Source organism: Mustelus asterias, unplaced genomic scaffold (assembly GCF_964213995.1).
Source record: "Mustelus asterias unplaced genomic scaffold, sMusAst1.hap1.1 HAP1_SCAFFOLD_184, whole genome shotgun sequence".
NCBI lineage: Eukaryota > Metazoa > Chordata > Chondrichthyes > Carcharhiniformes > Triakidae > Mustelus > Mustelus asterias.
Window position 1 is genome coordinate 328,813 of NW_027590182.1, and position 25,044 is coordinate 353,856.

Below are 25,044 nucleotides of genomic sequence, written 5' to 3' on the forward strand. Positions count from 1 at the left end.
CACCACTGCTTCACAGCTCCAGGGACCCGGGTTCGATTCCCGGCTTTGGTTACTGTCTGTGTGGAGTTTGCACATTCTCCTCGTGTCTGCGTGGGTTTCCTCCCACAGTCCAAAGATGTGCAGGTTAGGTTGATTGGCCGTGCTAAAATTGCCCCTTAGTGTCCCAAGATGCGTAGGTTAGAGGGATTAATGGGTAAATATGTAGGGATGTGGGGGTAGGGCCTGGGTGGGATTGTGGTTGATGCAGACTCGATGGGCCAAATGGCCTCTTTCTGCACTGTTGGGTTTCTATGATTCTGCGCCCCTCATAATCTTGTAGACTTCTGTCAGGTCGCCCCTCAACCTCCATCGTTCCAGTGAGAACAAACCAAGTTTCTCCAACCTCTCCTCATAACTAGTGCCCTCCATACCAGGCAACATCCTGGTAAATCTTTTCTGTACCCTCTCCAAAGCCTCCTCCTTTTGAATGGACCTACCTCATATTAAGCTGATCTTTCTCTTCACCCTTTCTGTAACTGTCACACTATATTCTGCACTCTCTCCTTTCCTACTCCCCTATGTACTCTATGAACAGTATGCTTTGTCTGTATACCGCGCAAGAAACAATACTTTTCACTGTATCCCAATACATGTGACAATAATAAATCAAATCAAACCCATTGCTGCATTTCCTTCCTGAAGCCACATTTGTCCACTGGGGCCTGGCCCCGGGAGAAAGCGCTGCAGCTGCCGTTGTGTTGGGTGTAGAGGCGGTGCCGCTAGTTCCTTATTGGGGGTGTTGAAGCCTCCACTGGGTGTGTGGAGCCTCCCCTCCCACCCACCCACTGCCCCTAACGCTGCCTCCGCTTATCCGCCTCCTTCCCGCCTGAAGATCAGACAAACAAGCGCCTGTTCCTGGACATGAGCCGCACTGCGCATGCCCAACGTCACAATGCCCGGGGACTGATTGACGGCGGCTCCGGGCCAATAGGGAAAGGGGGCGGGGCTGGAGGACTGAGCGGGAGAGGCTGGTCCTCCAACCAGAGTGAATAGGGGAGGGGTCTGAAGCATGCGCAGTGTGGGTAATGGCGGCGGACGGACGGTTTTAACTTGGAGCCGAGATCAGTTCAAGGTAGAGAACGGCGCGCAGGGAGCGATGAATGTGGTGGGTGGGTGGAGAGGCTTCGTAAACATGTTGTTCAAATCCAAACTTCGGAAAATAACTTCTCGGGCGTCCTGTTGGTACCAAATTGGAGGCAACTTGTCGTGTTGGGCCTGGGCTGACGGCCGCCAATCTGTCGTTGGCAATGTCCATCAGTGCGCATGTGCGGCCGGCATCTTTGTCAGGGGCGAAGTGTCGCAGCGGGCAGGCGCGGAAGCCATATTTGTAGGGGGCAGTAGGGCGCAGGAGCGGCGACCTTTGTGACCTGAACCCCCTGCAGTACATGTGGTGTAGGTACATCCACACTGCTGGTAGGGAGGGAATTCCAGCATTTTGTCCCAGCGACTGCGAAGGAATTGCGATGTATTTCCAAGTCAGGATGGTGAGTGACTTGGAGGGGAGTTTGCAGCTGGTGGTGTTCCCATGCCTCTGTTGCCTTTGTCCTTTTAGATGGAAGTGGTTGTGTGTTTGGAAGGTGCTGTCTAAGGACCTTTGGTGAATTCTTGCAGTGCGTCTTGTAGATAGTACACACGGCTGCCACTGAGCTTCGGTGAGAGGAACTTGTTCCCCATTGTTCAGAATGGAGACAACTTGTCCTTCAAACTGCATAAACCCTGTAAGGATGAAGAATAAGTATGGCAAGTTTTGGGACCCTTGGATAACAAGTGATATTGTGAGCTGAGTCAAAGAGAAAAAGGAAGCATTTGTCAAGGCTAGGAGGCTGGGAACACACAAAGCAAGTGTGGAATATAAAGAAATTAGAAAGAAACTTAAGCAAGGAGTGAGGAGGGATAAAAGGGGTCATGAAAAATCATTGGCCAGCAGGATTAAGGAAAATTCCAAGGCTTTTTATACATATATAAAGAGCAAGAGGGTAGCCAGGGAGAGGGTTGGCCCACTCAAGGACAAGGGAGGGAATCTATGCATGGAGCCAGAGGAAATGGGCGAGGTATTAAATTAGTACTTTGCGTCAGTATTCACCAAAGAGAAGGACTTGGTGGGTGATGAATCCGGGAAAGGGTGTGTAGATTGTTTGAGTCATGTTGAGATCAAGAAGGAGGTGGTATTGGGACTCTTGAGTCCCCAGGGCCTGATGGGATATACCCCAAAATACTGAGAGAAGCAAGGGAGGAAATTGCTGGGACCTTGAGAGAAATCTTTGTATCCTCACTGGCTACAGGGGAGGTCCCAGCGGATTGGAGAATAGCCAATGTTGTTCCTTTGTTTAAGAAGGGTAGCAAGAATAATCCAGGTAATTACAGGCCGGTGAGCCTTACATCAGTGGTAGGGAAATTATTGGAGAGGATTCTTCAAGATAGGATTTACTCCCACTTGGAAATAAGTGGACTTATTAGCAAGAGGCAACCTGGTTTTGTGAAGGGGAGGTCAGGTCTCTCTAACTTGATCGGGTTTTTCGAGGAAGTGACGAAGATGATTAATGAGGGTAGGGCAGTGGATGTTGTCTACATGGAGTTCAGAAAGGCCTTTGACAAGGTCCCTCATGGCAGACTGGTGCAGAAAGTGAAGTCACATGGGATCAGAGTGAGCTGGCAAGGTGGATACAGAACTGGCTTGGTCATAGATGACAGAGGGTAGCAGTGGAAGGGTGCATTTCTGAATGGAGGGCTGTGACAAGTAGCGTTCATCGGGGATCAGTGCTGGGACCTTTGCTGTTCATATATATATATATATATATATATGATTTAGAAGAAAATGTAACTGGTTTGATTAGTAAGTTTGCGGATGACACAAAGTTTGGTGGATTTGTGGATTGCGATGAGGACCATCAGAGGATACAGCAGAATATAGATCGGTCGGAGACTTGGGCGGACAGATGGCAGATGGAGTTTAATCCGGACAAATGTGAGGTAATGCATTTTGGAAAGTTTAATAAAGATAGGAAATGTACAGTAAATGGCAGAACCCTTAAGAGTATCGATAGGCAGAGGGATCTGGGTGTACAGGTACACAGGTCACTGAAAGTGGCAACGCATGTGGAGAAGGTAGTCAAGAAGACATGCGGCATGCGTATGTCTTCATCGACCGGGGCATTGAGTTTTAAAAATTGGCAAGTCATGTTGCAGCTTTATAGAACCTTAGTTAGGCAGCACTTGGAATCTAGTGTTCAATTCTGGTCGCCACACTACCCGAAGGGTGTGGAGGTTTTGGAGAGGGTACAGAAAAGATTTACCAGGATGTTGCCTGGTGTGGAGGGCATTAGCTACGAGGAGAGGTTGGAGAAACTTGGTTTTGTTCTCAATGGAACGACAGAGGTTGAGGAGTGACCTGATAGAAGTCGACAAGATTGAGGGGCATGGACAGAGTGGATAGTCAGAAGCTTTTTCTCAAGGTGGAAGAGTCAAATACTGGGGGGCACAGGTTTACGGTGTGAGGGGCAAGGTTTAAAGGAGATGTACGATGCAAGGTTTTTACAGAGGGTGGTGGGTGCCTGGAACTTGCTGCCGGGGGAGGTAATGGAAGCAGATACGATAGTGAGTTTTAAGGGGCATCTGGATAAATACATGAATAGGATGGGAATAGAGGGATATGATCCCCGGAAGGATAAGGGATTTTAGTTCAGTTGGGCAGCATGGTCGGTGCAGGCTTGGAGGGCCAAAGGGCCTGTTCCTGTGCAGTATTTTTCTTTGTTCTTTGCTCTCTGAGTCCCACTGTCTTATTGATCAGACAGAGCGGTGGCAGCGCAGGAAAGAAAAGGAAACAAATCCTGCTCTCCGAATCCCACTCCCTCATGGAATGTCCTAGCATCATAGAATTCCTACAGAGCAGAAGGAGGCCATTTGGCCATCGAGGCTGCATCAACTACAATCCCATCAAGGACCTATCCCCATAACCCCATACATTTACCCTGGCTAGTCCCCCTGACAGTAAGGGACAATTTAGCATGGCCAATCCACCTAATCCGGACATCTTTTTGGCTAAGTATTTATAGATCTGTGGGTTTGTTCAGTCACATGAAGAACCATGGTGAAACTCACGACCCTAAGTAGACGCGAGCATCACGGTGGCACAGTGGTTAGCACTTCTGCCTCACAGTGCCAGGGATCCAGTTTCCGTTCCTGGCTTGGGTGACTTAAGTTAATTTATTTATTAGTGTCACAAGTAAGCTTACTTTAACACTGCAAATTAATTACTGTGAAATTCTGTGGAGTTCATACGTTCTCCTCGCATCTGTGTGGGTTTCCTCCGGGTGCTCCAGTTTCCCCCCCACAGTCCGAAGATGTGCAGGTTAGGTGGATTGACCATGATAAATTTCCCCTTAGTTTCCCAAGATGTGGAGATAAGGGGACTTGGCTAAGATAAATCTGTGAGGCTACGGGGATAGCTCATAGAATCATAGAGGTTTACAGCATGGAAACAGGCCCTTCGGCCCAATTTGTCCATGCCGCCCTTTTTTTAAAAACCCCTAAGCCAGTCCCAATTGCCTGCATTTGGCCCATATCCCTCTATACCCATCTTACCCATGGAACTGTCTAAACGCTTTTTAAAAGACAAAATTGTACCCGCCTCTACTACTACCTCTGGCAGCTAGTTCCAGACACTCACCACCCTCTGCGTGAAAAAATTGCCCCTCTGGACCCTTTTGTATCTCTCCCCTCTCACCTTTAACCTATGCCCTCTCGTTTTAGATTCCCCTACCTTTGGGAAAAGATATTATCGATCTAGCTGATCTATGCCCCTCATTATTTTATAGACCTCTATAAGACCACCCTTCTGCTTCCTACGCTCCAGAGAAAAAAGTCCCAGTCTATCCAGCCTCTCCTTCTAACTCAAACCACCAAGTCCCGTTAGCATCCAAGTAAATCATTCTTCCTAGTTTAATAATATCCTTTCTATAATAGGGTGACCAGAACTGTACACAGTATTCCAAGTGTGGGCCTTACCAATGTCTTGAGTGGGCAAGAGGGCCTGGGTAAAGTACTCTGTCAGAGAGTCAGTGTCGACTCAATGGGTCGAATGGCCTCCTCCTGCACTGTAGGGATTCGATGATGATAAATATCATCCTCAAATTGAGGGACTGTTGACAATGACGACAATCAAGGCGCAACAGGGAGTTAGTGTGGATATCCTGGTCTTAGGAGAATCTGTTAAAATCCTGGTTTATTTGTACAAATATAAAATCCCTCTCCTCTGTTCTGCTCCCAAATCCTCTCTCACTTTCCTCCCCTCAAAGAGGACAGAGTCTTGTGAAGACCCAGACTGTGTGGCAGCTTCCCTTCCCTGAAGAACATCAGTGAGTCAGTTGTGTTTTATATGACAATCCAGCAGTTTTTATGGTCACTCTTTCCCAGTGCCGGCCCCACAAATTACTGCATTCATTCAGCTCCATTTCACAACCTGTTTTTGTGGGTTCTCTCTCACTCACTCTTTTCTGTTTTAAATCAGTTTTATAGGGTCTTCAAAGGGGAAGGTTTGTATTCGGGAGACGGGAAACCAAACATCACATCAGGATCTGACAAAGTTGCCCAAGTTATTGTAATTGAATATCATCGAGTATTGAACATGGAAGGAAAAAGCACCGTTCAGAGTGGGGAGAAACCATACACCTGTTCTGTGTGTGGACGAGGCTTCAGTCGATCCTCAGGCTTGTCGCAACATAAATGTCTTCACACTTGGAAGGAGTCATTTTGTTCCCCATCTGAGCTGGAAATCCATCAACGCACTAACGCTGAGAAACCTTTCACTTGCTCCGAGTGTGGGAAGGGATTCAGTGATTTATCCAGCCTGCTGAGACACCGGCGAGTTCACACTGGGGAGAGGCCATTCAGCTGTACTGTGTGTGGGAAAGGATTCAATGATTTATCCAACCTGTTGAAGCACCAGCGAGTTCACGCTTTGGAGAAACCATTCACCTGCCCCAAGTGTGGGAAAGGATTCACTGATTCATCCAACATGTTGAGACATCAGCGAGTTCACGCAGACAAGAGACCATTTAAATGTCAGGAGTGTGGGAAGGGCTTTAAAGGTTCTGAGGATCTGATGTGCCATCAGCGAGTTCACTCTGACGAGAGACCTTTCCAATGTCTGGACTGTGGGAAGTGTTATAAAAGACGCTGGGATCTGATTTGCCATCAGCGAGTTCACTCTGACGAGATACCGTTCAGGTGCTCCAGCTGTGGGGCTGGGTTCAGGCAGTCATCTGAACTCACTGTACACCAGCGCACTCACACCAAGAAAAGACCATTCACCTGCTCCGAATGTGGAAAGGGATTCACTCGGTCATCCTACCTGCTGAGACACCAGCAACTTCATGTGTAACTACAGTGACTGGATTTTGCTGTGAATCACATCCAGGACTGAACCGTGTTCATTGGGTCTGTTTCTGCTCCTATTTCTAAACTCCAGCCCAGTTACAGGGGCTAATATTTTTGCTTTGAAAAAATAGTTTGTGTAAAGTACACTGTGCTGAATCTTTTTAATAGCTGTTAGAAGTTAGTTCCTTTTAAAATTCTCACCCCCTCCCCTGTCTCCTCCATCCTCACCTCCAACAACAAGTGTGAGGAGCTCAAAGCTTTTTGTCACTAAGATTGAGGCAATCTGATCAGCTGCCTCTGCTGCTTCCCTCTCACACTCGGCCAAACTGTCCTCCACTAAGTCTGGAACTCGCATCTTTTTCCAGTTTCCCTCCCATCTCTCCCTTATGTCCTGTCAGACCTCAGCTTGTCCATGACATTCCCCCCCCCTTCCCCCACCCCCCACTATGTTCCATTGACCTTATTCCTACGAAGCTGTTGACCATTCACCTCCTCCATATTAATCAATACTCTTTACAGTTCTCATTCTCTTCTAGTCCTCGCCTTCTCACCTTTAAATCCATTGTCACCACACACTCTGAAAAAACAATCTTTGACCTCCTCTCCAACCTCCTTTTCCTCTCCAAACCCCCTGAACTAGGTGTCCCCTGAGGATCTACCCTTGGCCCCTCCTATTTCCCATCTACAAGCTGCCACTAGGTGACATCATCCAAAAGCACCGTGTTGGTTTTCACCTGTACACTGACAACACCCAGCTTGACCTCACCCCCATCCCCCTCCATTCCTCCACTGTTACTAAATTAACAAACTGCTTATCCCACGTACACTACTGGATGAGCAGAAATTCCTTCCAGTTAAAAATTGGGAAGATCAGTCACCACTACAATTCCCTAACTACTGAGTCCATCCCTCTCCCTGGGAACTGTCTGAGGCTGAACCACATTCTTCACAATCTCCGTGCCAGATTTGATGTCAAGATGAGTTTCTGACCACATTTCCACCCCATCACTGATCCCAGATATTTCAATCTCCATAATGTCGCCTGTCTCCACCCCACCTGCTGCTGAAACCCTCATCCATACCCGTGTTACCCTTAAACTGGATGATTCCAATCCATTCCTGACCAGCCTCTCTCACTCACCCCAACCCCCACATTAAACATGTCTTTTTTATTCATTTGTGGACCGTGGGCATCGCTGGCTGGCCAGCAATAATTGACCATCCCTAATTGGCCCTGGAGGGCAGGTGAGTGTCAACCACATTGCTGTGGGTCTGGAGTCACATGTAGGCCAGACCAGGTAAGGACAGCAGATTTCCTTCCCTAAAGGACGTTAGTGAACCAGATGGGTTTTTCCGACAATCGACAATAGTTTCATGGTCATCAGTAGATTCTTAATTCCAGATATTTTTTATTGAATTAAAATTCCACCACCTGCAGTGGCAGGATTCGAACCGGGGTCCCCAGAACATTGACAATAGTCTAGCGACAATACCACCAGCCCATCGCCTCCCCACATTTGTGATTATCCAAAACTCTGCTGCCTGTGTGCTGTTCACCATCACATCCTGTGCTCACTGAACTACATCGGGTCCACATCAGGTAATGCATTGATTTTAACATTTGCATCCTTGTTTTCAAATCCCTCCACGGCCTGTCCTTCCCAATCTCTAATCTCCAATAACACACCCTCTGAGATATCTGTGCTCTTCTCATTCTGGCCACTTGATCATCTCTGATTTTAATTACTCCACCATTCATAGCTGTGTCCTGGTGTGAAGTTCTGAAATTCCCTCCCTAAACCTCTCCGCCCCTCCATTCCCTCCCTCCTGATTAAAGATTCTCATTAAAATCTCCCACTCCTATCAAGCTTTGGACAGTATGTGGGGTTGTTGAGCTCTCCTGAGCTGAGATTGGAGCTGATTGAGCTGTGGGCCTGTAGTGGACCTCGAAGAACCGCTGTCTGGAATCTTTCCTCTCAATTCACTGACTCCCAGTGTGACTCAGTATTTTGTTACAAAATTCCTCTGAAGCACCTTGGGACGTTTTATTACATTAAACCTGTTCTATAAATACAAGTTGTTGTTGATCCCAGCAGTCAGTTTGTACACAGTAAGATTCCACAAACAGCAATCAGTCCAACTGATCAATCCATGGTGATGTTAGTTAAAACACAAATGTTGGTCCCACTGCACGGTGGCACAGTGGTTAGCAGCGCCAGGGACCTGGGTTCAATTCCAGCCTCAGGTCACTGTCTATGAGGAGTTTGCACATTCTCTCCGTGTCTATGTGGGTTTCCTCCGGGTGCTCGGTTTCCTCCCACAGTCCATAGGTTGATTGGCCATGCTAAATTGACCCTTAGTGTCAGGGGATTTGCAGAGTGGGGTTACGGGGATAGGGTCTGGGTGGGATTGTGGTTGGTGCAGACTCAATAGGCTGAATGGCCTCCTTCTGCACTGTAGGGATTCTACGATTCTATACAGCAGGGGAACTCCCCTGTGGACTGTGTGTTGAGTTGTCGAGCGCTCTTGAGCTGAGACTGGAGCTGATTGAACTGTTGGGCCTGTTGTGGATCTTGAAGATCCGCTGTCTGGAATCTTTCCTCTCGATTCACTGACGCCCAGCTGAAATTGTTCCTGATCAGTCAATTAATTAACTCTGAAATCAATCCCTATTTAATCTTTGAAGCAAAATCTACAATCTTAAATCAGCTGTGAAAGAGAAATAAATTTCTTGTGTTCATTTAGAACCTTTCAGAACATCCCAAAGTGATTCATATTCAATGGTGAATTCTGGAAGGACGAATGTGGAGAGGCAGAATAAACTAAATGGGACAACTTTAAACAGAATGCAGGAACACTGTGACCTGGGAGTGGATGTACACAAATGCTTGACTGCGACAGGACAAGTTGATCAAGCTGTTTAAATATGAAACTAATGGAGTCCTCGGTTTATTAATGGAGACATGGATTACGAAAGCAAGGCAGTCATTGTGAATCTTTATAAATCAAGGATTAATCCTCAGCTGAAATAGTGTTAAATTCTGAGTTCTAAATTTCACTTTGGGAAAGATGTCAACGCTTTGAGAGGGTGCAGGGAAAATTTCCCAGAATAGTATCAGGGATGTGGGATTTCAGTTCTGTGGAGAGACTGAAGAAGCTGGGATTGTTCTCTTTAGAGCTGAGAAGGTTAAGGAGTGATTTAATAGAGATGTGGACACTTCTGAGGAGTTTTCATCGACACAGGAAGAAACTGTATCCATTGGCAGGATGGTTGGTAACTGCAGAACACAACTTTAAAATAATCAGCAAAAAATCCAGGATGGAGATATGGAAACGCAGAATGCACTCAGCTGCCATGGCAACAAACACTCCATTTGTTGGTTCGGGGGGTTGAGTGGAACTTTCCAGTTTGAAGTGTCATCATTCATTGTTTTGTACATTAGGCCACATCTACAAACCTCACTCACACTTCCAATGAAGAGGAACAAATGTGGATGGATGGATCACTTTGAGAAGCTCTCTGCTGTCTGTGATTTTTCCCTCTCAAATGCCCTTTATATAAATCAAATTTCTGTGAGTTTTTTGTCACTCACTCAATTGTCCATCAGTCAGGGGCAGATATTCAAGGTAATCCCTGCTATTTCCATTGTCCATTAAGTCATTTTGTGGCTCATCACTTGCTCGGACATCCTGTTTAATCTTTACTCAGACAGTTGGTTTACATGTGGGTTTTGAGAACTCCTGAACCCCATCAAGTTTGTCTTGTTTCAGGTTCTGTGCCAGTGACATGTCCTTGGCAGATATAATAGGCCGACACTGTCCTATGTTTGTCGACCCAGGAAGCTTTCCTGATAAGAAAGAGATATTCCTATAATATTCAATACATTGCTAAATATTTTATCACACAGTGATTCCTTACAGATCTCCCCACCTTGAGAAGGAAATAAAAGCAAAATACTGCAGACGCTGGAATCTGAAACAGAAACAGAAAATGCTGGAAAATTCCAACACTTCTGACAGCATCTGTGGAGAGAGAATAGAGCCAATGTTTCGAGTCTGACTGACTCCCTGCCTCAAAACATTGGCTATATTCTCGCTCCACAGATGCTGTCAGACTTATTGAGATTTTCCCATTTTCTATTTTTGAAAAGGAATATCTTACTGAATTCTCACTAATTTCTTACTAACCTCACTATTTCTAAACTATGAGCTTGTTTTCCTCATTTTTTGATGACATCCCATGGATAACATAGTAAACCTACTTGAATGATCAGAATCAGCAACACAAACCCTTCAGCTGCCATTAAGAATAACTATAAAACCTTTTCCAGTAAATGTGATAACGATCAACTTTGATTCATCCTCCCCACCGTGCAGGTCATCTCACACAACTTTAAATTATTGACATGTTGTCAATACATCTGGTTCAAACAAAACTTCATGCACGGACTTTAAATATTCTCCAGCTCCCTGTTCATCTGCATCCACCTTGTGGATATTTTCTAACGGATACTGGACCCTCTTCAACTTAATTTCACCTTTCTGAACTGGTTTAGAAATCCAATTATATAGGATTTACTCGTAATCCCCATCACCACCTTCTCCAATCCCCAGGATATCTCTCAGCCCCGGCCTGTCAGACTTTCTCTGTCAGATTATCTATCAGTCATTCCCTGTAATGAGGCAGTGCCATTGTATAGTCCTGGCTTCACTTAGGAACTTCTCCATTCATGTTTAACGAAGACTGATCCCACTCCGAACTTGTAAGATTTAGCTCCGCAAATCACAGATTCCCCAAAAAGGGTGTTGAGCTCAGAAGTGATTTGAAGTATTTCATTGAGAAGCAACAGTTTGAATATGATGCAGAAGCCAAATAAACAGGAAAAACCCACAAACTGGCAGGTAAAAATGGTTTACCAGTCCCAGAGAGAGTGCTGGTCTCTGTAGCTGGTGGCTGCAGTCTCCTCTGAATGGTTTACTGGTGTGAACCAGAGTGTGGGTATTGGGCTGAAGGCAGTACGGATCACTTCAAAATCCCTTTGCTCTCAAGAGCCTGTTTTAAACTTCACACAGGCAGCTGGTTTATGTACGGGTCATGAGATCCGATTGTATCAGGGTTATAAATCTCTTGTTTCAGGGTCTCGCGACATTGTCCTTGGCAGAGATAACAAGCCTGTCCTGTGTTTCAAAAACAGAAAATGCTGGAAAATTTCAGCTGGTCTGACAGCATCTGGAGGGAGAAAAATAGAGCCGATGTTTTGAGTCTGGATGACCCTTCGTCAGAGCTGCGATGGAAGCTTTCTTCATAAGACAGAGAGTGAGCTACTTCTATAATCCAGAATATTCTGAAAATTTTATAAAGTTATTAGATAACAATTTCTTACAGTCCGTTACTTGGATTGAACTTGTCTCCACTCCCGGGCTGAGGGGAATTCTGTACCAGACGGGAGGGGTAACATTTGGGATCTCTCGATTCTCCACCAATTTCCATTCCCCTTCTTTCTGGTGGATAATGGAGGTGTGACTGTGTGTAATGTGCAGATCAGTAAGAATTGTCAGCAAGGATTAATCAGCATTTTAATTGGAGATGTTAATCAGTGGAACCTCTCAGACACTGAATTGTAAAGTTTGTACCGAAGATCAATTTGGGATTGAAGTAAGAAGTTCAGAATCCTGTTCGTAAATTAATTTCTGATGCGAGTTGCTGAATTATGGGGAAAGGTCGCAGACAGAGGTTCTTAAAGGGACACTGCAGCCCAGAGAACGCAATCAGCTCTAGATCCAGAATATTAAACTCCAGCCTAGTTACTGAGTATAAACAAACTCCAGCTGTCAGAATGAAAGGGCCTGGTTGTCATTAACAGCAGCAATAACAGCAGAATCCAATCCCTGGTGAACTCACTGGTGTTTCAGCAGCTGAGATGAATCAATGAATCCCTTCCCACACTCGGAGCAGCTGAACGGCCTCTCCCCAGTGTGAACACGCTGATGTAATGCTAAGTTGGATGACTGAGTGAAATCCTTCCCACACATGGAGCAGTTGAAGGGTCTCTCCCCAGTGTGGGTGTGTCAATCTATTTCCAGTTTGGATGGGCAAGTGAATGCTTTCCCACAGTCGCCACATTTCCACGGTTTCTCCGTGGTGTCGGTGTCATCATGTCACTCCAGGTTGATGATCAGTTGAAGCCTCGTCCACACACACAACATGTGTACAGCTTCTCCCCTCTGTGAACAATGTGATGTTTTTTCAGGCTGTGTAACTGTTTAAAGCTCTTTCCACAGTCAGTTCACTGGAACACTCTCACTCGGGTGTGTGTGTGTCTCGGTGATTTTCCAATCCCATTGATTTATGAAATCTTTTCCCACAGACAGAACAGATAAACATTTTTCCTTCCACATTCAAAGACCAATGATATTCAGCTCCTGATGAATCGAGTGACTCTCAGATTTTGACATGATGTTTGTTCTGACTTTTCTGTCTGGAACTCCTCTCACTCTCACCCCCTGTAAAAGGAGTTTACAGAAGTTATCAGTGTAAATAGAGGACAGAAATTCAGAGCAGACAATTCTAGTTTCTGTGGAAGCTTTCAAGGGAACAGAGGAATTAGGAGCAGAAGTTGGTAAACTCAGCTCTTCGAGCTGCTCCGCCATTCAATCAGATCATGGCTGATCTCTCCCTGGTCTCAAATCCACCTCCCCACCTGTTTATACTCCAGATTCTTTACAATAAATACCAACATCCCATTTGCCTTTTTTATGACATGCTGCACCTGCAGACCGACTTTCTGTGATTCATGAACATAGACACCCAGATCCCTCTGCCTGGACACATTTTGAATCTGCTTTCCATTTAGATAATTAGCCTTTCCATTTTTTTCTGTCAGTGGATAACCTCACACCTATCCACACTAAACTCCATCTGCCAAACTTTTGCCCATTCTCCTAACCTATCTATATCCATCTGTGGAATCTTTATATCCTCTTCACTGACTGCTTTCCCACCTATTTTAGTGTCATCCGCAAATTTTGCTGTGTTACACTCTGTCCCTGGTTGCAGATCATTTATATCGATTGTCGAGTTGAGGTCTGAAGACTGACCCCTGCAGCACCCCATTAGTTACATTTTGCCAGCCAGAGAAGGACCCATTTATCCCGACCCTCTGCTTTCTGTCAGTGAGCCAATCCTCAATCCAATCTAGTGCAATACCCCCAATCCCCTGCGATCTCAACTTCTGGATCGGTCTTTTATGTGGCACCTTGTCAAACGACTTCTGGAAGTCTATATATACCACATCCACAGGTTCCCCACTATCCACCTTGCTGGTTATATCCTCAAAGAATTCAAGCAAGTTTGTCAAACATGACTTACCCTGAATAAAACCATGCTGACAATGGATTGAGCTTTGACGTTCCAAATGCTCATTCATCTCCTCCTTAACGATTGATTCCAGCAACTTCCTCACTACAGAGGTCAAGCGAACTGGCCTTTGCTTTCCTACTTTTTTCCCTCTCCCTTTTTGAATAAAGGCATCACATTAGCGTGTTTCCAATCCACCGAGACCTTACCAGAAACCAAGGAATTTTAAAATATCACAACTAATGCATCCACTATCTCTGCTGCCACCTCCTTTAATACCCGAGGGTGCAGGCCATCAGGCCCCAGAGACTTATCTGCCTTTAATCCTTTTAGTTTATTCAACACTGTCTCCCTAGTGATGGTTATTGTACCAAGTTCCTCTACATTAACGATAGTTTTTGGAAAATCTTCATGATTCTCTACCATGAAGACAGAGGCAAAATATTGGTTTGTGTCTCTGCCATCTCTGTGTTCCCCATCATCAGTATTGTCCTCTAAAGGACCAACATTTACTTTAGCTATTCTCTTCCTCTTTGTATACTTATAGTTCCCCCATATATACTTCCCCAGATCTGTAACTGTGTCCCACACACTCCTGTCCCTCTCTGCTCATTGCTCCAGATTCAGTCTGATTCTCTCTCCTCCTGTCCTTAAACTGGTGACTCAGGCTGTTGGTCCATTCCTTCACTCTCATCCCAACAAATTATGCAGCTCACAACAACAAATCAACTTTAATGACTTTATTACTGATTTTAAATATCCAGAAATAATCACCTTTTCTCAGTTGGGCCTTTGCTCCAGGTTATGATTCCACAACAATGAAGAGAGAGGATTCGCTGGTTGGCTGGAGAGCCGAGAGGGAGCAGCTGGAGGACCAAGCGGGAGCGGCTGGTCCTCCAACCAACTAGAGTGAATGAGGGGCGGGCTGGAGGACCGAGAGGGAGCGGAGTGCCCCCTCCAGTCCTGCTCCAGAATCTGTGGAATCTTGTGCCTTTATTCACTTGTTAGACTCATAGAATCCCTAGAGGAGGCCATTCAGCCCATCGAGTCTGCACCGACCACAATCTCACCCAGGCTCTATCCCCATAACCCATGCATTTACCCTAGCTAGTCCCCCTGACACTAAGGGGCAATTTAGCATGTCCAATCCACCTAACCAGCACACCTTTGGGCTGTGGGACAAAACCGGAGCACCCGGGGGAAACCCACACAGACACAGGGAGAATGCGCAAACTCCACACAGACAGTCACCCAAGCCGGGAATCGAACTTGGGGCCCCTGGTGCTGAGGCAGCAGTGCTGACCACTGTGCCACCGTGCCACTTGTCAAGTGTCTTGAATCGCAACCATTATTTCAATCAAAGTGTTTATTGTCCCTAACTGGATCTCCCCTCACATCCCGGGGTCTGGTCAAGGATCGTAACAATAAATAAGGGGGTGAAAATTTATCGGGGTGGGTGGGTATATGGAGTTGAGGTTACAATCAGATCAGACATTATCTTATTGAATGGTAGGCCAGACTCAAGGGGCCAAGTAGCTGACTCCTCCTAATTCCTATATCTGCATGTATGTTCACTAATGTCCTTTAGGGAAGGAAATCTGCCGTCCTTACCTGGTCTGGCCTACATGTGACACCAAAGCCACAGCAATGTGGTTGTTTCTTAAATGCCCACCAAGGGCAACTAGGGATGGGCAATAAATGCTGGCCAGCCAACGACGACCATATCCCACAAATGAATAAAAAAATGTTGCAATGATAGCCATGCAGTTGATATCAATGTATTTATATTGTTTTTTTTTCTTATTTAAGGAGGGGGGGGGGGGTGTTTAAAATTTCAGATTTATTCTGTAGACAGCCAGTGTGACTGGAAAACATTTAGCTTCAGGGTGTAAAAGCAAGTTGGAACAAAAGGTCCAGTGGTTAGGTCAGAGCTTCCTTCTCCCCAGGTCTGTTCTAACAAACTGTGTCCATCTGAGCTACATTTATACAAACTCACTCACTCAGTAAGTGATCAGATTTCACTGAACTACAACAACAACTTATATTAATGTAGTGCTTTTCACATAAAATATCCTAAGCAGTTACACAGGAACAAAAGGACATATTGCGTCAGATGATCCAAAGAGATTGGTTATAAGGAGAGTCTTTAGGGAGGAAAGTGAAGTGGAAAGGTGGAGAGGTTGAGGGAGGAAATTCCAGAGCTTAGGGTCCAGGCAGCTGAAGGCACGGCCACCAATGGTGGAGTGATTTAAATCATGGGTGAAGGACAACTGGGAAAGGACATCTGGGAACGGGGCTCCATGTGTGTGGCCCCATAGCCCAGGCTCAAGGCTCTAATCTGAACTTTGGGACAGAGTTTGACTGTCCCTGGTCTCACAGAAAAACAATTCCCCCGATAAACATCTTGTAAGATCTGTGTTTATTGATACCATAAAAAGTTGGGGCCAGTCCAGTCCTCCTGTGTACAGGATGGGATTGATTTTAACAGATTTAAACTCCTCTGGATCTCAGTGTTACAACTTGAATATCTTTCGGTTAAAAATGAAAATAAATAAATATTGGAAAAGTGAACAGAACAAAAATGGGGAAACAGACACAACCCCCTTCATGTTCACTGAACATTCCTTCACCCACTCATCCACCCAGTGGCTCCCAGCCGGATCGACAATCAGCACAAAGCCAGAGAGAGGGGGAGCTGGTCCTCGGGATGTAACAATGGACAAGGGCTGGAAGTTTACAGTTTATGGTCATGACCTGCTTGGAGGCAAGTCAGAGCCGTGCTTGAAGCTCCATGGAGGCAGCCACTTTCTCCATGATAGACAGTCTCTGGAACCTCCACCAGCCCCACAACCTCCGAGCTCCCTGCCCTCCTCCAATTAGGGAAGAAGGTGACTCAGTGGTAACGTCTTTGATTTGATTTATTATTATCACCTGTATTGGGATACTGTGAAAAGTATTGTTTCTTTCACAACATACAGACAAAAAACATACTGTTCATAGAGTACATCAGGGAGAAGGAAAGGAGAATGTGCAGTAAATAGTGTTAAAGTCATAGCTAGGGTGAAGAGAAAGATCAGCTTAATGCAAGATAGGTCCATTCAAGAGTCTGATGGCAGCAGACAAGGTGTTCTTGAGTCGGTTGGTACGTGATCTCAGACTTGAATGCTTTCTATGGTGCATCTGTAAAAGTTGGTGAGAGTCATGGCAGACATGCCGTATTTCCTCGGCATCATTAAGTCTCACAATACCAGGTTAAAGTCCAACAGGTTTATTTGGTAGCACAAGCTTTCAGAGCGCAGCCCCTTCCTCAGGTGAGTGAAGAATTGGGTTCACAAACAGGGCATATACAGACACAAACTCAATTACAAGATAATGGTTGGAATGTGAGTCTTAACAGGTAATCAAGTCTTTACAGGTGCAGACAATGCGAGTGGAGAGAGGGTTAAGCACAGGTTAAAGAGGTGTGAATTGTCTCAAGCCAGGACAGTTAGTGAGATTTTGAGACCATGCAGACGCTACAACAATGGATGAAAAGACACCGCTCGACAATCACCAGGCAGGAGTGTACTCTTCCTGTCGGGGAACACTCACAGGCATTCAGCCTCTGATCTTCGGGTAAGCGTTCTCCAAGGCGGCCTTCAAGACACACGATAATGCAGAATCTCCGAGCAGAAACTGATAGCCAAGTTCCGCACACACGAGGACGGCCTCAACTGGGATCTTGGGTCCATGTCACACTATCTGTAATCCCCACGACTTGCCTGGGCTTGCCGAGTCTGCATTCTCTGGTGTTTCAAAGAATGAAAGGTGATCTCATTGAAACTTACAAAATATTTAAAGGGATAGACAGGGGAGGTGCAGATGAGATGTTTTCCCTGGGGAGTCGAGAACCAGGAGACACAATTTCCAAATAAAGGGGAATCCACTTAGGTCCAGTCTCAGGGGAGATATTTATTTTTTAAAAGTTCATTATTACTGTCACAAGTAGGCCTACATTAACACTGAAATGAAGTTACTGTGAAAATCTCCTCACTGCCACACTCCGCACCTGTTCGGGTTCACTCAGAGGGTTGTGAATCTTTGAAATTCTCTACCCCAGAGGGCTGTGGAAGTTCAGTCATTGAGTGTTTTTAAAGCAGAGATTGATAGATTTCTAAATACCAATATCACAAAGGGATATGGGGATAGTGTGGGGGAAAAGGCCTTGAAGTGGATGTTCAGCCCTGATTGGATTGAATGGTCGAGCAGGCTCGATGGGCTGAATGGCCAGCTCCTGCTCCTATGTTCCAATGATACAAAGATAGGCAGGAGAGTAAGTCGTGAAGAGGTGGTAAGGAGATACAAAGTGATGCAGAAAAGTGAGTGGGAAAAGATATGGTAAATGGAATATAGTGCGGGAAAATGTGAAATTGTCAAATTTGGCTGAGAGAATAAAAGATTTATTATCTAAATGGTGAGAAATTGCAGAGCTCTGAGATTCAGAGGAATCTGGGTGTCCAAGAGTATCCTTTATAATAGATAGTAGCATTTTCCCTCCTACTGAGGGAAAACAGTTTAAGGCTAACAGGTCTGTGGTTCCCATTTTCTCTCTCTCCCCTTAAACAGTGGGGTTACATTTTCCATCTTCCAATCTGCAGCAACCATTCCAGAATCTATAGAATTTGGAAAGATGACCACCAGTGTATCCACTATCTCCACAGACACATTGTTTGGTTTCTCTGCCATTTTCCTATTTCCTATTATAAACTCTCCTGTGTCCGCCTGGAATGGACCCACATTTGTCTTTGTGAATCTTTTCCTTTTCACATACCGATAGGAGCTTTTTCAATCAGTTTTTATGTTTCGCTCGTTTGCACTCATATTCAATTTTCTCTTTCTTTATCAGTTTCTTGGTCCTTCTTTGTTGAATTCTAAAACAAGTTCCCAATCCTTGGCCTTATGAATATTTTGGCCACTTTGAGTCTCTTCCACGGATCTAATTGAATCTTTAACTTTTCTTGTAAGCCATAGTTGCTTCACTTTTCCCATTGGATTTTTGTTCCTTAAAGGAATCTATATTTGTTATATATATGTGAAATGAAAGTGGTCAAAGTCCCAGAGGACCACAGACTGATCTCCGCTTTGAGAGAGAGCTGACCGGTGGTGGTTTAACCTGAGGGTCACCACACATCAAATGAGGGACAAGGTTGAGAAGGTGGGGCATTTGTGTGTAACCTCAGCCAGTACGGGAGTTGAACCTGCACTGTTGGTACCACTCCACACCACAAACAAGCCATCCAGCCAACTGAGCTAACTGACCCTCTCATCAACATATAATAATCCCTGAAATATTAGCTATTACCTGTCTCCTATTATACCTTTTGATGCAGTTTCCCAATCCATCTCAGATACAGGATCTCATATATTAGTTTTCTTCTGTGAGAAACATCCCGATAAATTAAACAAAAGAACCATATAAGTACCACAGCCCATCTCCATGGCAATGTCACATACTTCAGTGGGGTTCCAAACAGAATTACGAATGAAATATCTTTGAACTGACAAACGTGCTTCACTCTTGTGATCCTTGTGAAATTTGAAGACAAGAAATGTGCTCTCCCAGGCTCAAAGATCATCAGCCCACTGGAGGCAAAGCCGTGAGTCCGGCCAGTCCAGCAGAAAGAAACCCTCTGACTCTCCCCGTTGACCAACTGAGAGAATGAACAAAATGCAGTCCTGGACATAAGTGAGAGCAGAAACAATAACAGCAGAATCCAAACCCTGGAATCACTTGTGAACTCGCTGGTGTCTCAGCAGATGGAATGAGTAAGCAATTCCATTCCCACGTTGAGAGCAGGTGAACGACCCCTACTCTGTGTGAACTCGCCAGTGTTTCTGCAGGGAGGATGAATCACTGAATATCTTCCCACATTGAGAGCAGGTGAACGGTTTCTCTCCAGTGTGGATTTGCTGGTGTGTCTGCAGTTTGAAAAGCCAAGAGAAGACCTTCCCACAGTGAGAGCAGGTGAATGGTCTCTCCCCAGTGTGGATTCGCTGGTGTATCTGCAGGTTGGATAACTGACTGAATCCCTTCCCACATTGAAAGCAGGTGAATGGCCTCTCCCCAGTGTGAATGCGCTGGTGTATTTGCAGAGCGGATGAATCACTGAATCCCTTCCCACACTGAGAGCAGGTGAATGGCCTCTCCCCAGTGTGAACCCGCTGATGTCTCAATAGATTGGCTGACATGGTGAATCCCTTCCCACACACGGAGCAGGTGAATGGCCTCTACCCAGTGTGAACTCTCTGGTGTGTCAGCAGCTGGGATGAGAGAGGGAATCTCTTCCCACACTGGGAGCAGATAAATGGCTTCTGCCCAGTATGAACTTGCTGGTGTCTCTGCAGGGTTGATGGATCAGTGAATCCCTTCCCACACACAGAGCAGGTGAACGGCCTCTCCCCGCTGTGAACTCGTCGGTGTCTCCGCAGATGGGATGAATCACTGAACCGCTTCCCACATTGAGGGCAGGTGAATGGCCTCTCCCCAGTGTGAACTCGCTGGTGTACCCGCAGGTGGGATGAATAACTGAATCCCTTTCCACACTGAGAGCAGGTGAACGGTTTCTCCCCGGTGTGAACTCGCTGGTGTATCAGCAGGGAGGATGACTGAGTGAATCCCTCCCCACACTGAGAGCAGGTGAACGGTTTTTCCCCGGTGTGAACTTGCTGGTGTATCCGCAGGTGGGATGACTGAGTGAATCCCTCCCCACACTGAGAGCAGGTGAACGGTTTTTCCCCGGTGTGAACTTGCTGGTGTATCCGCAGGTGGGATGACTGAGTGAATCCCTCCCCACACTGAGAACAGGTGAACGGTTTCTCCCCGGTGTGAACTCGCTTGTGGGACTGTAGGAAGGATAGCCGAGTGAATCCCTCCCCACACTCAGCGCACGTGAATGGCCTCTCTCCAGTGTGAACTCGCTGGTGTGTCTGCAGGTGGGATGACTGAGTGAATCCCTTCCCACACTGAGAGCAGATGAATGGTCTCTCTCCAGTGTGAACTCTCTTGTGGCACTGTAGGAAGGATAGCCGAGTGAATCCCTTCCCACACTGAGAGCAGGTGAATGGCCTCTCTCCAGTGTGAACTCGCTGGTGTGTCAGCAGGTGGGATGACTGAGTGGATCCCTTCCCACACTGAGAGCAGGTGAATGGCTTCTCCCCAGTGTGAATGCGCTGATGGATTTCCAGTTGTGACGAAAACCTGAATTCCTTCCCACAGTCCCCACATTTCCATGGTTTCTCCATGGTGCTGGTGTCCTTGTGTCTCTCCAGGTTGGACGATCAGTTGCAGCTTCATCCACACACAGAACACAGGTACAGTTGCTCTTTTTTGTGAATGGTGTGATATCTCTTCAGGCTGTGTCACTGGTTCAAGCTCTTTCCACAGTCAGTTCACTGGAACACTCTCACTCAGGTGTGTGTGTGTCTCGGTGCTTTTCCAATCACACTGATGTTTGAAATCTTTTAAAGCCGACAGATCGTGACTCTGTCAGATCGAGATGTGACATTTGAGATTTCTGTCTGTGATTCCTCCTCTTCTGATATCCTTTAAAAACAATTTACAAAAAACATCACAGTCAGAACAGACAATTCTCGCTTCTATGGGAACATCCTTTCCTCTGTCATTAATGAAAATCTGTAAATCTCCATCCCACACATTGTCCCTCCATTCTCACGCTGCCGGATCTAACATTCAGCCACCCAACACTCCTGATGGTGCTGATTCAGGATGAATGACAGATCCATGCTCACTGCTTCCTGTCCTGGACAGCGAGGTCAGAACAAATAGAGTTGTCCTGTCTCGAGAGACTAAATAGTCTGGGTCTGTGTTCCTTGGAGTTTAGAAGAGTGAGGATGACTTTATTCAAACATATAATTTGATTTGATTCATTATTGTCGCACGTATTAACAAACAGTGAAAAGTATTGTTTCTTGCGCACTATACAGACAAAGCATACCATTCATAGAGAAGGAAGCAAGAGAGTGCAGAATGTAGTGTTACAGTCATAGCTCGGGTGTAGAGAAAGAGCAACTTAATGCAAGGTAAGTCCATTCAAAAGTCTGACAGCAGCAGGCCCCTTTCTGCACTGTAGGGTTTCTATGAAATGCCTTTTTATGGTAGATGCCCTCAGACTTTTGTATCTTTTTCCCGACGGAAGAAGGTGGAAGAGAGAATGTCCGGGGTGTGTGGGGTCCTTGATTATGCTGGCTGCTTCGCCAAGGCAGTGGGAAGTGTAGACAGAGTCAATGGATGGGGGGCCCTGGTTTGCGTGATGGATTGGGCTACATTCACGACATTTTGTAGTTCCTTGCGGTCTTGGGCAGAGCAGGAGCCACATTAAAACTGTGATACAACCAGAAAGAATGCTTGCTATGGTGCATCTGTAAATCTGTATAAGATCCTGAGGGAGCTTGATAGAGTAGATGGTGAGATATTTTCACGAGAGGAAGAGAACACGCTACAAGGGGCGGCATGGTAGCACAGTGGTTAGCACTGCTGCTTCACAGCTCCAGGGACCTGGGTTCAATTCCCGGCTTGGGTCACTGTCTGTGTGGAGTTTGCACATTCTCCTCGTGTCTGCGTGGGTTTCCTCCGGGTGCTCCGGTTTCCTCCCACAGTCCAAAGATGTGCAGGTTAGGTTGATTGGCCATGCTAAAATTGCCCCTTAGTGTCCTGGGATGCGTAGATTAGAGGGATTAGCGGGTAAATATGTAGGGATATGGGGGTAGGGCCTGGGTGGGATTGTGGTCGGTGCAGACTCGATGGGCCAAATAGCCTCTTTCTGTACTGTAGGGTTTCTATGTTTCTATGAAGTTAAAGGGCCAGTCATTTAAAACTGAGGTGCGGAGAAATTTCTTCTCGCTGAGGGTGGTGAATCTCTGGAATTCTCTGCTCCAAAGGATGGTAGAGGCTGAATCATTAGAAATATTTAAAATGGAGGTGGATAAATATTTGATAGATTGAGGAATAGAGGGCGATGGGGAAATGGCTCACAAAAGGAGGCCGGCATCGATCAGCCAGGATTGTTCTGAATGGCAGGGTCGCTTGAAGGGCCTGGTGGCCTCTCCTGCTTCTATTTCTTGTGATCAGTTGCTGCAAGTCCCCAATTTCCCCCAGAATGAGAAAAGAAATGGAAAGGGGGAGAAAAGAAAGTGTTTTACTCACAGATGTTGGCCTCTTTTAAGGTCAAACCAAATAAACAAACAGGAGGAAGTTTCAGTCAGTCTGAAGCGCAATCTTCTTTCACACAAAGCCCGTCCTGTGATTGGCTGGAGGACCAGAGTCCTTCCGGTCCTCCAATTCTTCCCATTGGTCAACACCTCAGCGTGAAGGTCAGGGGGCGGGCTCTCCCCTGCACATGCGCAGTTTCCCCTCTCCCTCAGGGCCGGGTGCCTGGAAACCTTGGCTCGAGGAGGTGCCGGGGGAGGGGGGTACAAAGGGTGGGGTCGGGGCTCCCATGTCCGGGCGTCCGGGCCTGCGCACTGGGATCCAAGGATGTTGGCGCGGAGCAGAGTGATTGCTGTTGGATTGAGTCGTCACAATGACTCAGAGGGGCGTTCCCAGCACGCAGTGTCCCATTGGCAGCAATATCACTGGTTACAGAAGCAGCACACTGCGGATTGGACACCAGCTCAGCGCGGCTGGCGGTCAAAGCCCCGCCCACCCCCACGTGGGCTCGGGTTCCGCCCCTTATTGTCTACATGCGGCAGATTGACCAATGGCAATGCGTGGAGGACCGGATCAGCCCTGGTCCTCCAGCCAGTCAGAGTCCGGGCCTTGTGTCAATGGCTGCACGAATGTTCCTCCATTGTTTGTCCAACAAACTGCTGCTCATCCTCCTCCTCTCTCTGAACAAAGATTGAGCTTCAGATAGATTCAATCTTCCTCCTGTCTCCAACCTCTGTGAGTGGGAAAGATTGGATTGTCCAGCCAGTCCACCATATTGGCCGTTCGCTTTGCGTGTTGGCCAGTATGGTGTGCTCCAGGCAGGGGGCGGGCAGAGGATAAGGAGTTCAAGGCGGGCTTAATGCGCGCCTTGCGGTGAGCTTTTGGAAATGTGGCCGCTGGGAGGAACGCCTTGGTCGGCGTGAAGTTTCTGTTCCAAGTGCTTGGGTTCGTGACTTGTGCAAGAACTTTTTGTTTCGGCTGGGGCTTGTTGAATGCTGCTCTCGCTGGGATTCCTGTGCCTTGAAAGGCGTGGCCCGGGTGGATGCAGTCTCGGAGGGCCCAAGCCAGGGAGGAGCCATTTGGGAACTATGGTTTCGGAAGGTTCAGCCGCGGAGGGTGTGACCCCAGACGGTGCAGCCCCAGTGAGTGTGATTTTGGAAGATCTGGCCCGGAGTGGTGGACTTTGGAGGACTGTAGTTGAGCGTTGTCGACTTCGGACGGTGGAATGTTGATGGGCGAAGCTCTGGAAGGCGATGCCTCCGAAATGTTTCACAATTGTATGGTTGTTCATGGATTGTTTGTTATTGTAATATGTGGTTTTCCTGTTATGATAGTTGGTGGTTTGTTCCGGCCCCCGTCTATTTTCTTGCGTTATTTGTGGCCTGGGGGGCATCCCCCCCCTGGATAAAGTCACCCCCGGGGGGTGTGACATCCACTTGGGGAAAGTTCTGGGTGGTGAAGCCCCGGACATAGTAACACCAGAGGGATTTTTATTCTCCGGGAGAAAAATTGGGAAGGCAGGCCCGAACTGAGTACCCTGGAGAGACTCTCCCACCGCCCCGGCTGAAATTCCGGAAGGGATTCCGGATTGAGTAGGCGGGGTGGTTTCCCCCATTTCCCCCCTCCGGCTGAACATCCGTAAGGTGTAACCCCCGGATGTGAGTACCACTGGAGGGTTGCATCCCCCGGCAGGTGGACAAACCCAGGGGACGGTGCCCTTATGCTTCAGTGTTTATTTTTTTTGTTGTGTACAGTTGTAGTGTTGTGTTAATGTTTGTAGATTTGTAGATTATGATTTGTAAATGGAGGTGTATTTTGAGGGCAATGCCCTGGAAAACTGTAATTGACGATGAACCCTTCCGAAATGGAAGGTAGTAACTGATAAATGGATGGCGTTTAGCCATTGGTAATGTATTTTTTTCACATTTGTTCTTTGTGTATTTGTAATTGTTTTGTATTAACGTATTTGTAATAAACAAAAAGAAACCAACAGTGTTGTTGTGTGTGTTAGCAGCATTGAATTTGCTGCTGCAAATCATCAACATTTCTTTGCATGTGAAAGCACTGG

The 25,044-nt window shown here is 46.5% G+C and overlaps 4 protein-coding genes and 1 long non-coding RNA gene across 5 annotated transcripts in view; 3 read left to right on the plus strand and 2 right to left on the minus strand.

Annotated features, from left to right (window-relative positions):
* Positions 1-25,044, plus strand: part of LOC144485303 (uncharacterized) — a 461,444-nt gene that overhangs the window by 146,411 nt on the left and 289,989 nt on the right. The gene's annotated exons all lie outside the window — the stretch shown is intronic.
* The window catches only part of LOC144485284 (uncharacterized), a 283,279-nt gene that overhangs the window by 119,243 nt on the left and 138,992 nt on the right, over positions 1-25,044 (plus strand). The window lies entirely within an intron of this gene.
* LOC144485296 (uncharacterized) lies at positions 2,924-8,531 on the plus strand. The gene is made up of 2 exons (XM_078203505.1): positions 2,924-3,009; positions 5,546-8,531. The coding sequence occupies exons 1-2, from the start codon at positions 2,983-2,985 to the stop codon at positions 6,416-6,418; spliced, it is 900 nt and encodes a 299-aa protein (XP_078059631.1). The 5' UTR covers positions 2,924-2,982; the 3' UTR covers positions 6,419-8,531.
* LOC144485305 (uncharacterized) lies at positions 17,026-23,104 on the minus strand. Its single transcript, XM_078203515.1, has 2 exons — positions 22,974-23,104; positions 17,026-21,353 (listed from the first exon to the last, which is right to left on the minus strand). Exon 2 carries the CDS (start codon positions 21,050-21,052, stop codon positions 20,039-20,041), a length of 1,014 nt encoding a protein of 337 aa, XP_078059641.1. The 5' UTR covers positions 21,053-21,353; positions 22,974-23,104; the 3' UTR covers positions 17,026-20,038.
* LOC144485306 (uncharacterized) lies at positions 19,619-19,999 on the minus strand. The gene has a single exon (XM_078203516.1). The coding sequence runs from the start codon at positions 19,997-19,999 to the stop codon at positions 19,619-19,621; it is 381 nt and encodes a 126-aa protein (XP_078059642.1).